At 41.5% G+C, this 13,883-nt stretch overlaps 1 protein-coding gene across 3 annotated transcripts in view; it reads left to right on the top strand.

The window, feature by feature from the left end:
- Positions 1-13,883, top strand: part of CCDC148 (coiled-coil domain containing 148) — a 78,888-nt gene that overhangs the window by 48,707 nt on the left and 16,298 nt on the right. For all 3 annotated transcript variants that reach the window (XM_055812819.1, XM_055812817.1, XM_027785233.2), the window contains one exon: positions 9,317-9,457. In XM_055812819.1, the coding sequence (XP_055668794.1) occupies positions 9,317-9,457 (141 nt within the window). The remainder of the gene's footprint in view (positions 1-9,316; positions 9,458-13,883) is intronic.

Here is a 13,883-nt window from a genome sequence, read left to right as displayed (position 1 = left end):
CCCAAAACATCTATAGAGTGTGTACAGCCATTGCTTCCTAGGAGTGTTGGGGGTGCTGTGCAAATACCATGGAGGCTCACATGTTTGTCTTGGGAAAGCAGTAGCATTTCTGTCCTGGAGATGCAAATAAAATGTTTTATAACATGCATTCATTTCCTTCTTCCTAGTCCATGGCAGAAAGACTTAAAAGTTTGAGTAGTCAAAATGAGGTTTGAAAGTGTAATGAGAAATTACGAGTGAATGCAAGTAAGTTTGAAAACTTTTTTTCTTTAATTAAATGAAATGTGCTACATAGTCATTGAATAGACATTTCTGTATAATTAGTGTCTTTAAAAAATTGTGTTAGTTTTGTAACACAGATTCTATTGTCCTGTTCCACTTACAAAGTATCTAAGTCTAAGGGATTTATTATTCCACTAACCCAAGTGGAATTTGAGCTTAACTTCTATTAACCTCAACAGAAATGAGCTGGGTGGATCCTTGTTCTTCTATGGGAGATCAGGTCTTTAATTTTTTATTTTCCTCTACATTTCCTTCCCCCTTTTCTTAAAAATCTTTCCTTTTTTTCCCACCATAGAATGGCACGGAGTTGCTCAGGCAAGAGACATAGATCAGCATGTACTACTTTTATCTGAAGTATTAATAACTAAGCTATATTGCAAGTGAAGAGGCTACACTGCTGGTAATGAAAGTCACCTTTTAATGAGTTTTCCATGTTAATCTTCTAGTGATCTCAGTTTGACTGTGCTGTTTGGCCAGTTCTATAGCAGACAAAAAGTAATGACCTTCTCTTGTGTGGGGAAATAAGAAGTTTGCCAAATTTATTAAATCATTTTCATTGACTGGATGACGTGTCTATTAGGAACTGAACTGAGAAGAATATCCTTACTGAAGGCCTGATGTTGCAATCCTGTAATTCCTTTAGCCCATAACTTTTTATCACTTAATCACCTTTTACATCTGTTTTGCTGAATTCAGTTTTTCAGGATGTAGTAGAAATGTATAGCTCTAAAACAGCCTTTTCTTTGTAAACAGAATTCTTTAGGTCACCAACTTGTTCTGAGGCTGCAGTCCTTGTCTTAAAAACATGAAGGAAAAATGTCGTGATTGACGTGGTTTGAATCCAAACTTGCAATTAAGAGGCATTTTTTCCCTTCTGTGCCTTGTATCTTCCATCTGGAAAAATGAGGACGTATCTCTGACTTTACCATAAACAGGATAACTCTCAATTGCACATTCAGTGAGAAACAGGGCAGAAAAGCTGGGTAGAGATGATGATGATGGCACAGTAAAGTTGGGAAGGAGGGAAAGAAAGGAGAGGAGCTGATCCTGGCCATGGAAGTAGATCAGTCTGGTTATCTAACTGCAGACATGTCTTGGTGTGCTTTTGGACTCTTGATTCCAAGCTTCCTCTTTCTTCAGAGCTCCATATGAGCACAGTGTAAGTAGCTGTAGGAAAGCCTTAGATGACCTAGAGGACTCTAGCCTGAATAACCCTGTGGAAGGAAAGGGAGCAGATGCCAGTTCCCATGCAGTTTGGCGCTCATCCTTTCCAGGGCTGATTTTGGGGTTGTGAAGGACTGCCTGGGTTCTAGCTGGGCAAGCCAAAAAGCTGCTGAACTTGTTCTCTGCTTTCAAGGGTACCTTCAGTACCCTCATGTGGAGCGTTGCCACACAACAGGAATCTTACTGCTACTTATACCAGTTTTGGGCTCAGATGTTGTGCACAATGTAACTTTAAACTTAGGTGTCTGTGCTGGCCCAGTTGTGAAACATCGAGTAACACTTCACGGCTACTCCTTTACCAGCTTTGCGGAACAACCAGTGAGAGCTGTGGACATACGTATGTAGATGCATTCTGTGGTTCCTTGTTTTATGGTTAGGATTTTTTTAATATTTAATTATTTCTTTATACTTCATTCCTTGAAATAATATTTGAATCTCTAGTCATCTTGTAATCGTGTTTCAACATTTCTGACCACGCAACCCTGACTTCTGCAGCTGCTTTTGTTTTCAGTTGCACGGTGATGCCACCATGAAAATGCCAGTTCCTTTACCAGTGCTGGAATAGCATTCTGTGGTGTGCTTCTGCAACTTACTCAGATTTTGTGGTGGTACTTTTGCTATGTAGCATCTTTTTTGTGAAGTTATTTTTCTTGAAGAGACCCTCTAAATTTTTTCCCAGGCATTCTTGGAATCAGTTGTGGACAGTTTGAAGAAGGAAAAAACCTGCAAACCATAATAAAAATAAGGAAAGGTGTGCAGAAATGTTTCAGAGATGAATAAAGCTCTGGGAGATTCTGAAGGTGTATTGGGATGGGGTCATTTTATAAGGTCAAAGGAGTGAGCTAGAGAGAGTCCACGTGGGGATATCAGAGGATTTTCTTTTTATGCCTTTAGTTATGACAAACAATACTGACTTTATCAAATGATTATTAGGAATTCTGAATTTGAATTCTAGCAGCTTATTATAACTGTGTAGCACAGTGTAGCCTGTGAGAATACTGATCTGGAGCTCTGTGTAGTCATTTTGTGACGCTGTTCCACCTGGTCATTTTATGTCCCTTTGGTTTGTAGTGTACTTTTGCCTCAGTTTCCAAAAGCTAGTTTTACTCCTTGTGTGACCTTTACTGTGCAGACCCTCTCTACATCAGCCAGTTGTCCTGTGTTGCTGTTTGCCTAGCTAGGCAGTTTAGCTGCCAGAAGGAGCTTGATGCTGATTCTCGTGTCACTCGAGGCAGCTTCAAGATCTGTTTATAATGTAGTCAGCATTGCTTAAAGAGAAAACCTTGATGGTGCGGTGTTACCCTGTGCTAATTTAGTGGGAATTCCCAAGCGAAGTGTCTCAAAAGTTTTTTGTCATTAAGAGAGATGTATCTGTAGCATTAAGTACATGGTAAATACATTATTACTCCTCAGATGTTAGAGTGAAAGAACTAATTTATTACTTTAATTAGTTTGTAGTGTACTTTATTGTAATACGCAATATTGAAATAACGAACTGAAAATAGGTATATATGCATTCTGTTCGGCACAGCAATTTAATGATTCACTTGGCAAAAGCTACTCTAATAATACATGAAATGTGAAATATACTTGAAATGCCTGTTGTAATTAAAAACTTGCAGAACTTGATGTTGGCAGTGCTTGTACAGCTAAAACGTAAGCTGCTTTGTGAAACAGGCAATAGGGGATCCAGTTTTCAGTGTACTTTCAATATTAGTTTAACTACTAAGATATTTTTAATATTTAAAGAGAACATTTACTGTTGACACAGTAAACTCTACCCTTCTGATTTTGCACTCATAGGAATGAAAGAATGCAATCAAGAACACATTAATTTTTTCTGTGTGTGCATTCTGAGGACCCAGATTACTGCCTTAGTGAATCGGAATTATTGTTCAGGATATGTTTTTGTTCTTCAGGCCTGCATGATACTACCTCTGGAGTAAAAACCTGATGAATATAGTGGATTTTCTTGAAAAGCTTAAATTGTAAGAATACTGGAAATTCAACATCAGGTAGTCACTTTTAAACAGCACAATATTAAAAGGATGGAAATGCATGCCACAAAGACTGCTCAGCTATTACGCTCCATTTCACTGCCCGCCCTTTGTTGTTACTTGTTTTGCAGCAGTGCTTACAGCTCTCAGATAAGATTGGGTTCCCACAGTGCCGTGTGTTGTACAAAGTGAAGTGTAGTTTGCAAGGTACATACAGATACAGGCTGGGTTTCCATAAAAGGCAGTCTACTATATCCTTTGTTACTGAATTAAGATAGTCTAGTTCCTAATTTTTGAACCCATGATGGTATGGACAGGGTTTGGTTTGGGAATCTTTTCATTCTGGCCCCTGCCATCTTCTGTGGACGGTACTCCCTTGAGAAGTTCCCCTCTATAGGCAGGCTGGCCCACAAAATAAGTTGAGGCTGTGGAACTGAAACTATTCTCTAGCAAAGAGATGTTTTCATGTTTGTGGTTTAAAAAAGTGAAATATATTGACATCAGCAGTTTAATTCCTAATTTTTGGTATTTCTTACATAATAGAACACTTTAATTTGGCTCAGCTCTGTTAAGAAATTTTTATCCTATATGATAACTCTTCATGTGGGGAAGACGTGGCATAATGCCAACCTACTGAATCACATTTTATAAATATTTTGAAAACAGTGCTTTTCCAGTTTTTACCACTTTTTCCTTTTTTGTTGCAATTATGAATCACTTTTAAAGGAAGTGATTCCTCTTTTGCCTTAATGAAAAGGCATGGATTAGATAAAGGGGGTGGGTGGGGGTGGGGCAAGGTTAATCTGAATTAACTCCATATACTTACTGCCTACAGAAAAGAATAAATGGGTACTGTGGGAAAGTATATTACAATGAAACTGTCCTTCCTTCTGTCATTCTTATTACCCATTTTCTTGATTGGCAATGGGCTCATGCATTCAAGAAAACTAACTAGATAAAAATGGAAAGCAGGTTCTACCCACTGAGTAAATAGGTGTGTTTAATAGTGATTTAGGGCAGCGTAGATAGCATTGTAGAAGGTAGTGGAGATATGCGCAGAATTTTGGCTGGGGAACCTCATGGCATGATTAATGTTTTGCACCTGAGTGAAGTTACATATTTTGTGCTTGGTTATGCTCACTTGTTTGTATAAGACCTTTTGAAAAATCTAGTTTGTGCCCCAATATTGATTTCTGACTTGAATTAAATGGATTTGACAGAAGAGCTGTGTGAAAATAACTAGGGAAAGTGATTAAGGCCTGCCATGAGATTGGCACGTAACATATGCCATGCAAACGACTGATAACCAAAATGAATGAGTAAGGAGGCTTGAGGTGATTTCAGACTAGGTGAGCATCTGTATCTGCTTACTGCTTTATTGTTGTTTGATTTCCTTCAATCAGTTGTCGTCCTGACAGAGGCTCTGCTGAGCCAGTTCTGTTCTCAACACTCATTTCCCAGCTGTGTCCCCCCCAGCTCCTTGTGCCCGCCAGCCAGCTCGCTGGTGGGGAGGGGTGAGGGGCAGAAAAGCCCTTGAGGCTGCGCAAGCACCACTCAGCGATGACTAAAACATCCCTGTGCTATCAACGCTCTTTCCAGCACAGATCCAAAACGTAGCCCCATGCCAGCTACTGTGAGGAAAACTAACTGTGCTCCAGCCAAAACCAGCCCAGATGTGGAGCTGCTATGGATTTCTTTGCCTGCTTGATGGTATTCTTGTTCTTGCGTGGCTTAGAATGAACAAGTTTGTCATTCCTATGCATGCAATAGGCCCAAATCTGCTGGCTTCCCCTGTGGGGTGTCTAATAAACCTCTGCTACATAGCATTTTTTTGCTTAGAGTCTTCATTTATTCATTTTCATTATTTCCAAGTGAAGCAAGCTGTTTAGACCTTGTCTAATGCTGAATTTGTTAGCAGTGTCAGATCTCTAGAAAACCCTGAAATAAAGGTCTAAATACGTCTTGCTGCTTATACTTGGCTATTCCTCCTCTTCAGCGGCAGCCTTCAGAACTTGGGAGAGTTCGGACAACTCTCCCAAGAAAGCATGTTAGATCCTCTTACCTGCTCTTTTCCCGCTCCTCATCCCATCACTGGGCACCTCTGAGAAAAGGTGGTTCTGTCCTTTGCTTTGCATCTTCCTCAAGAAAATGCATTTCTGTTATGCCTAAAAACATAGCTAAGTGCATATTTCTTTTTCTTGGAACTTGCTTAAATCTTACAGCAACTGCTTTCGTCTTCATGATTTTAACTTCTGAACAAACTTACGGAAATATGAGCTCAGATGATAGGAGAGAAGGACTCAAGTCCCAGAACTGACTATGGGAACTGATCCAGGAGAATGATGTGAGTGAGGACTGAACTATAGAGAAAATGTGTTCCTCTCTGCACCCGAGTAACTCTTTAATGTAAAAGGAAAGACAGTGGACAGCAGAGGAGACATTCCCAGGGGAATGTCTGGACACTGGAAGAGAGACGCTCTTCTGCTTCTTGGTGATTTTCAAGTGGAACAGCTACAGTGTCAAGGAATGAAAAGACCCTGGTTCAAGCTAGTCTGAAAATGAAATGTTCTTCTTAATTTTGAGGACAGGTGGATACAGGTCCCTGCTTCAAAAAGTGTGTTGTTATTTCTTTCTTACTGGAGCAAGTCCAGCAAAGGACCATTAAGATGAAGGGTCTGCAGCACCTGTCCTATGAGGAAAGGCAGAGAGCACTGGGACTGCTCAGCTCGCAGAAGGGTAGGCTCGGGGGGATCTCACTGATGGGTGTAAACACCCAGAGAGAGGGTGCCAGGGGGACAGAGCCACCTTTTCTCAGAGGTGCCCAGTGACAGGATGAGAAGCAACGGGCACAAACTGAAACACTTGAAATTCCATTGCATCCATCACTTTTCTACTGAGAGAGTGGATAAACACTAGAACATGTCGGCCAGAGAGGTTGCGGAGCCTCCATTGTTTGGAGATATGTAAACCTCTATTTGCCATGGACCTAGCTGAGCCTGTTTGAGCAGGAAGTTGGCCTAGACCATCTTGAGAAGTCCCTTCCAACCTCAGCTCTTTGGTTCTGCTTTCTGCAACCTGGAGTAATTTTAACCATAAATATGACTCCGTATTCCTTTTTATAGAATTAAGAATTGAATGTGGATCTCCCACAGCCTGGGTAAGAGGGCTCAAGGTATTTATGCTGTGATATGGCAGTCTTGATTAATCCAAGTGATTAAGTAAAAATTTGGGAATTATTTGGAATGTACTGCTTGAATTCATTAATGTATTTGGGATGACCAAAAGCATGGTAATTACTGGGGGAAAACCTGCTAGGAAAAAATTTTGCCCAGTACTTCTTCTAATAACCTGTTTTGGGGAAATTCAGGTGAATTATTTATATGCAGTATATATTCAAGTGGGACCAGTCATGTTTAGTTCTCTTTTCTGAAAAAAATGAAATGATGTAATGCAGATTCTTAGAGCTATTTATATTACAGTACTTATGTCTAAGGGTTATTTATGTTAATATGTCACTTCTAACTAACGGGGAATTGGGAGGTGGGGGAAGAACAGGTGTTCTGTGTGCCCCACAAGTGTTCAGTGTGCTCCCCAGTTCTTATAAAAACTTAACATGCCTCTGACTGGCAGGTTAAAGGTTTTGAGGGGAGTGAGGTTTGTGCTTTTTCTTTTGGGGAACAAGAAGGTATTTTGACCACTACCAAAGAAGCTCTACCAATTACGTCTTTCATGAACAATATTATTGTTGTTGTTGTTACAATATCAGATATGTATATAATCCTGTTAAGGGAACATTTTCAAAATTCTGAGGAGAGAGATCATACATGAGGAGTAACATCTGTGCTAAGGAACACTGCAGTAACATTTTTATTTTTTCTTTGCATACTGCACAAGCTTGAATTCCAGTTTGAAACAATTTTGTAAGAACAGCTAAAAAAAACAAGAGTTGTTTCTGTGCTGTCGGCCATGACATTCCTGCACACTCAAATGCATACGGACAAGTGCAGTTTGCATGTATGCATCCTAATTCATCCCTCTTGCATATATTCAGGCATCTATGCCTGGCTGCAGTTTCCATGTGCACGCTTTTATGTTCCCTCCTTGCCAACCATCACACTATGTTTTGTGACATTCATTCAGTGCCATTAATACTTGCTGGCACATACAAAATTATCCATGTTTCTACCTCACTGCCCCGTAAAATAATTAGTAGCATTGTCCAAACAAGGTGAAGAGGGAGGGAAGTAGAAAGGTTTGGGTTTTCAGGATCTTGTGCCTTTTTTTTTCCCTAGCTGCCTACATTTTCCTAGTCACAGGGATAATTTTTGACTTGGGCCCTCGCTCTCTTCTTGTAAAACATCTGATAGGTAAAGATGGCTGTTTCCTAGCTTTTTTGTTTCTGTTCTGGAAAGGAGAGAAAGGAGATTTCAGAAGGTGAAACACAGTTATGGACAGGCCTCCTCCACTGAGAATTAGTTACAAAAATGGAAGAAAAGAGGTTAAAAAGAGTTTAATGCTCAGCTAAATCATTATTCTTAGCTTTGGGGATGGAGTTGAAGCTGGGAAAAGTTGTATGTCCTCTGAGAGAATAACAGTGTAAATGAAAGTTGCTTGAAGAATCCCAAAACAGAGTAGTTTTAATGAAAACATGGAAACACATCAGTTAATGCTTATGCTTGGGTATGGTGGGAAATTGCATAGAACTTGTAAAGATAAACTTGGGTTGCAGAAGACAAAAGTAATTGTTGGTTAGTCTGTGTACACATGGCATTCATTACAGGCAGAGTATCTCTTTAACAAGCTGTCTTTGAATCTTTTAATAAAGAGAGAGTTTAATTTTACAACCACTGTAAAACGTCATGCTGTCTTTGTGTAATTATTTTTTGCCTGTGCTACATGACAAGTCACAGCAGTGTTTAGTCTGTTGGGACACTTTGCAAGAGAACAAAATGTAATTGTTGTTTAAGCAGAGAAGGGGGGCATCCACGGCATCACTCAGAGATGCAACTTGTTGAGAGCCTCAGACCACAGGCAGTGCCGGATTTCTGTGCTTGTGAAGGATTGGTGTTCAGAAGGATTAACAGAGTTTATGCACACAGTGCAATCCAGTAAAGGTGGAAAAAACCAAGTATTATAATATCATAGTATTAAAGTACTTACTGTAGTATAGAAAACCAAGTGAAAAATGGCTGGAACGCTTGTTCCTTTGAGGAATAGAGTGCTGTTGGCACTTGACAAATCAAGAGCTGGCAAGCCAACAGAAAGGAGACATCGTTAATTTCATTGAAACCAGTGTGAAACAGATGAGCATACACCTGATCTTGACAACACCAAGGTAAATTTTGCACAGTTTGAAAGCTGGCAAAGGGGAAGTGTCTGTCACTGGAGTCCGCTGGTGTCCAGAGCCCCGGTTGAAGCGCTGTCACAGAAGTGCCTGAGTTGAAGGACGCAAGCAGACTCCTGTCGGTTAGCCTTGCTCTCCATTTGTTCATAGGTTCGTTAAGAGATTTACATGTTACTGAAAGTCTAAGCGCTGGAGGGGAATTTAAGACCTGATGTTACTGAGGTGGTTTTGGCAATTTCACCTCAAGTCTTTTCATACGTGATGTTACTGTGTATTATGGCAGTCAGCTGTGAATCACACGTTAACATGCGGGAAGGTGGTGCTTACTAAATGATTATGTGTTGCTGATAAGATTGTAAGTCTAAGTTTGTAAATGGTTTACGTGGGTTTCCTTCCCAGCCTCGGCTTGGCTGGATCGCAGTGTTACGCAAGTCGGCTGCAGAACTGTCTTTTCCACTGTCTCTTCCAGGTTCTCCAGTGGAAAGCCCAGGAGGAAGAGGCTACTGAACGAGAAGCTGCTGTAGCTGCCAGAAGAAAAGAAAAGAAAGATGAGGAAGAAAGGCTACAGAAAGAACGGGAAATGATTCATAGAGCTCAGGAGAAAGAGAAAGTATGAGAAATTTTATACAATTTTGCATATATTAATGTGTACAACTGGCTTTAAAATCTTTAACTGATCTCACTACCATGTATTCTTGTAAAGTATTTAGTGTAAGTATAGAGAAAAGCAAATGGTTAGTTGAATCTTGCTACTGTCCAGTTTAGCTTTAAAGATGCCTGTCGCTACACATCAGTTGTGTTACTTTGTTATGGTTTTTTTTTTAAAAAAAAAAAGCATAAACAATTAAGTGTATGCGACTATCTCCGTGTCACAAAACTCAGCGCAGAGGCACTACTGGATTTCTAATGCTTACAGATTTGTGCTTTTTAGCAATGTGGCAGACTATGAAAGCTTCCACTGCTGCAGTTAAGTATGCTGCAATGCAGCAAATGAGCCTTACAGTATATTGTCTGCAGGATAGCGCGCTGCACTTTGCAGCACAAGGGCCTTAAAAGTGAGCCTGAAGCACAATGGTAATGTTAACCCTTTCAGGGTGTCAGAAGTCTGTTACTTTATTGTAAGTACTTATGTGGTGACTCCTTGGGAAACGGCTTTGATGCATAAGTCTAAACTTCAACTTAATGGAAAATCAGAAATCCATGTAATGAACGTAATGCTTTTAGAAAATCAAGCTGTGTCACGTGTATTTGTGTTGACCTTTTTATTTAAATGATATGGCAAAAATCCAGGAGGTTGTTTTATCAGAACTTTACCTCCTTTTCTGATTATTTTTTATGGTGGGTCCAACTCACCTGTAGCCTGTTTGTTAAGGCTGCAGAATTATTTCTGGAAAAAATAAGTTGGAGAATGTCATAGATTCATATTGCTTTGTCTTTCAAGTGCTGATGGGTAAACAGGCTCTTTTATTGCTATGGGACTACTTGTGTTAACATGGTTGCAAGAAGGGTTACTAAAAGCTGTGCTCTTGTAACATGCCAGTTCACAGACGAGTTAAGAAAACAAGGCTAAACTGTTCCAGATAGAGTGTTTCCATGATGTGTATGAAGGCTTTAGTGGCATCAATATGTGTCATGCTACAGAAAGCTTGTGCAAAAGAAGGAAGAAAAAATCTTTAGATATGTTACCATGTTTTCTCTTTAGATTTTGCGTTCTTGCCTTTATCTGCCATGTTTCTGTGTAACATCTTACTGGGAGCAAACATTTACTGATGGCACTACAAAATGGCCAGTTAGACACACTAGAACTTGATGGGTCCTTGTGTTGGTAGTGGTGTCTATTGCAGTGATACACCTTGCAGGAAAACAAACAAACACACACACACAAAACTGTCCATACTTAAAGCAATTTGATTAAGTTGTTACTGAAACAATTCACAACACTTAGGAAAAGCAGAAAAGAATCTATAGCATAGCAAATTAAATGACTTGCAGGTGGGTGAAACTGACTGCCTAGCAGAGGAACGAAAGTAAACTCCTGCACTACTTGGAATTTCCCTATATTTTTTTTATAGCACTCCAATATCTTTTCCTTGCTTTGTCCAAAGGAATAGGCTTTGATGCCATGGCAAATGGGTCATGAGAAGAAGCTTTTGTGGCTTGTTGTATTCCTGGTGGTAGGTTGCACAGCCATTGAATTTGGTTATATCAACAAATCTGCAAAGAAGCACTTGACTGAAAAGGCTACCTGGAGAAAAGCAGCTGAAGCTTCTGAAGCCGCCTTGTCTCCAGGTAGAGACTGTTATCCCTCATTATTTCTCATTGCTACAAGTCCTCAGAGCCAACATTTGAAAAGCTGCCTAATCTCAAATTGATTTGATTTTACTTGTGAGTTCATTCTTCTTGCTCATTACTGCATTTGCATATTGCATGTATCCAGTTCCTTCTCTAGCTGAAGAAGTATCTACTTACCTTGGTCACCTGATGTTATTATTTTTCTTCGTTTTATCTTGAAGATAAAATATACATTCTTGGCAGAGCACAATCTTTCTGTTAAGCTATGCTAAATCGTATAGTTAGAAAAACTGCAAATTGTCCAAAAGTCAGTTTCAAGAGATGCTTCCCTTTCCTTCAAAATACACAGAATACTCCCACTTTGCAGGCAAATCAGAAAAGTTCAGATTGGAAAGGACCTCAAGAGGTCTCTGGTCCTGTCTCCTCAGCTGTGAGGTCCAGCTCATGGTTTTATCCTTATTTTAATTTGTTTTATTAATCCTTATATGTTTCTGTAGTATTTGAGACTGTCATTTCAGGTTCAAAAGTTGAGAAAGCTGTATTTATGGGTTTGCAAGTCATGCACTTTCAGAGACATCTTGGCTCAATTTAAATCAGTATTGGTTTTGCCTTTACCTTTAATTGGCTTATTGTAGATACTGTTGGTGAACTTTTTAGGTATAAACCTCTTCAAAAAGGCAAAGGAGGAATTTTCCAGATTATGTCTATGTGCACTGTGTTACAAAACTTCATCATGTATGTGATCTTATTTTTTTTCACGTTGACGTATGTTTCCTGGTATCTGTTCTGGATTTATGTTGTTACATTCTGGATTTAAAGTTATAAAATAACAAATGAAGGCAGAACTTCTGTGTCTGGTGTCTGCATCCATCTTCTGTATGCTTTCAGGGAGAGATATGATGAAATTTTGACCGGTAGGGATAATGCATAAGTTGTCTGAGTTGGGCTGTGTGACTGGGAGATGGTGTGGTCTCTCCACCAGCACTGGAATGGGTATTGAGAGAGGGGCAGCCCCTCTTTAATGAGGCTTTCCTGCTTTTCCCTTTGTTGCAACTTATTCTGCTTATTTGTCTTTGCTGGGGCGAGGTTTATAGTGGCAGGTGGCTCTGAAGCCAGGGGAAGGGAAGAGGTTTGGGGAGGCTGTGTTGACCTAACCACCAGCGATGTTCATTTTATGTGTAAATATTTTGGTTTTGTGAACTTTCCACTTTCCTCTGGCCTGTGGGGAATGTCTGTATAGAACAGCCCTCTGCCTGTGCACAGATGGAGCAGCAGCTGTGGGAGGTCAGCGGTCTGTATGTTTCATTTGAGCATGTCACAGCTTAGAGCCTTAGGAAGGGCTGCTAACCCAATACTGCAGCTGCTTTTCTGGTCAGGGTTCTGTGGCAGCCAGAAGAATATGTAACGGATCCGTGATCAGTGTGAAAGAAATGCCTTTGCTCTGCCTGGTTTGTAATCTAGGCAGGGTGCGTCAAGTACTTCCAAACCTGAGAATGGGTAGAATGACGTTAAATCTTAAATACCAATGCTATGTGTGCTCTCTTGGACTGCAGATCAGATTTTTTCCCCTATATATTTAAATACGGAATTTCAGAAATATCTGCTGGTCCCTAATTGGAGTTTAAGAGAAAGCCTTCAGGCAATGTGGAATACAGACATGGAATAACTAACTGCAAATGAGTTAGTTTTACTTCATAAATATACGTATTCCAAACAATATTAAATAAAAGCATTCTAAGAAATATTGTTATAGCCATTCTTGTTTTCATGTCCTTCATGTGTAGAAAATCGCCTATATAAAGAAATGCTTGGCTTATAGATTGGGAGTGCTGAAATATAAGCACTGTTTGGAAGACCTGTTTTATTCTAAATTGTGATAGTTAAAGGTTTTTCTGCACAAAGTCAATCATATCGTGGGAGCTCCCGCACACGGTCGGGGCAGTGCCAAGCACAGATGCAGGAGCTTGCTCACAGATGCGCTGGGCTGAGAGCGGCCCTGCGGAGGAGGACCTGGGGGTGTCGGTGGGCGAGAAGCTCAGCGCAACCCAGCCATGGGCGCTCGCAGCCAGAGCCCCGGCCGTGCCTGGGCTGCCCCCCCAGCAGGGCCGGCAGGGCGAGGGAGGGGGCTCTGCCCCTCTGCCCCGCTCTGCTGAGACCCCCCTGCAGCGCTGCCTCCAGCTCTGGGACCCGGCATAAGGGGGGCACGGAGCTGTGGGAGCGAGCCCAGCGGGGGCCACGGAGATGGGCAGGGGCTGGAGCCCCTCTCCTGGGAAGCCGGGCTGGGAGAGCTGGGGCTGTTCAGCCTGGAGAAGAGCAGGCTCCGGGGGGGCCTTAGAGCAGCTCCCAGCGCCTGAAGGGGCCGGCAGGAAAGCTGGGGGGGGGCTTCTTACAGGGGCACGTGTGACAGGGCACGGGGGTGGCTTTGAGCGCAGAGAGGGCAGATGCAGGTCAGAGATCAGGAAGAACCTCTCCCCGTGAGGGCGGCGAGGCGGTGGGCCAGGCTGCCCAGAGCAGCTGTGGGTGCCCCATCCCTGGCAGTGCTCCAGGCCAGGCTGGATGGGGCTGGGAGCAGCCTGGGCGGGGGGGGGTCCCTGCCCGGGGCAGGGCTGGGAACTGGGGGGGCTTTAGGGTCCCTTCCAGCCCAGCCCATTCTGATAAAGAGGATGGTATCTTGACTGTCATTTCAACTGAATTTCCAAAAGAGGCTTAAATTCCATATAGTTCAGTGGATGATACAGAAGTTG

This window comes from Falco peregrinus, chromosome 8 (genome assembly GCF_023634155.1).
Source record: "Falco peregrinus isolate bFalPer1 chromosome 8, bFalPer1.pri, whole genome shotgun sequence".
NCBI lineage: Eukaryota > Metazoa > Chordata > Aves > Falconiformes > Falconidae > Falco > Falco peregrinus.
This window is presented reverse-complemented; position numbering and strand designations above follow the sequence as displayed.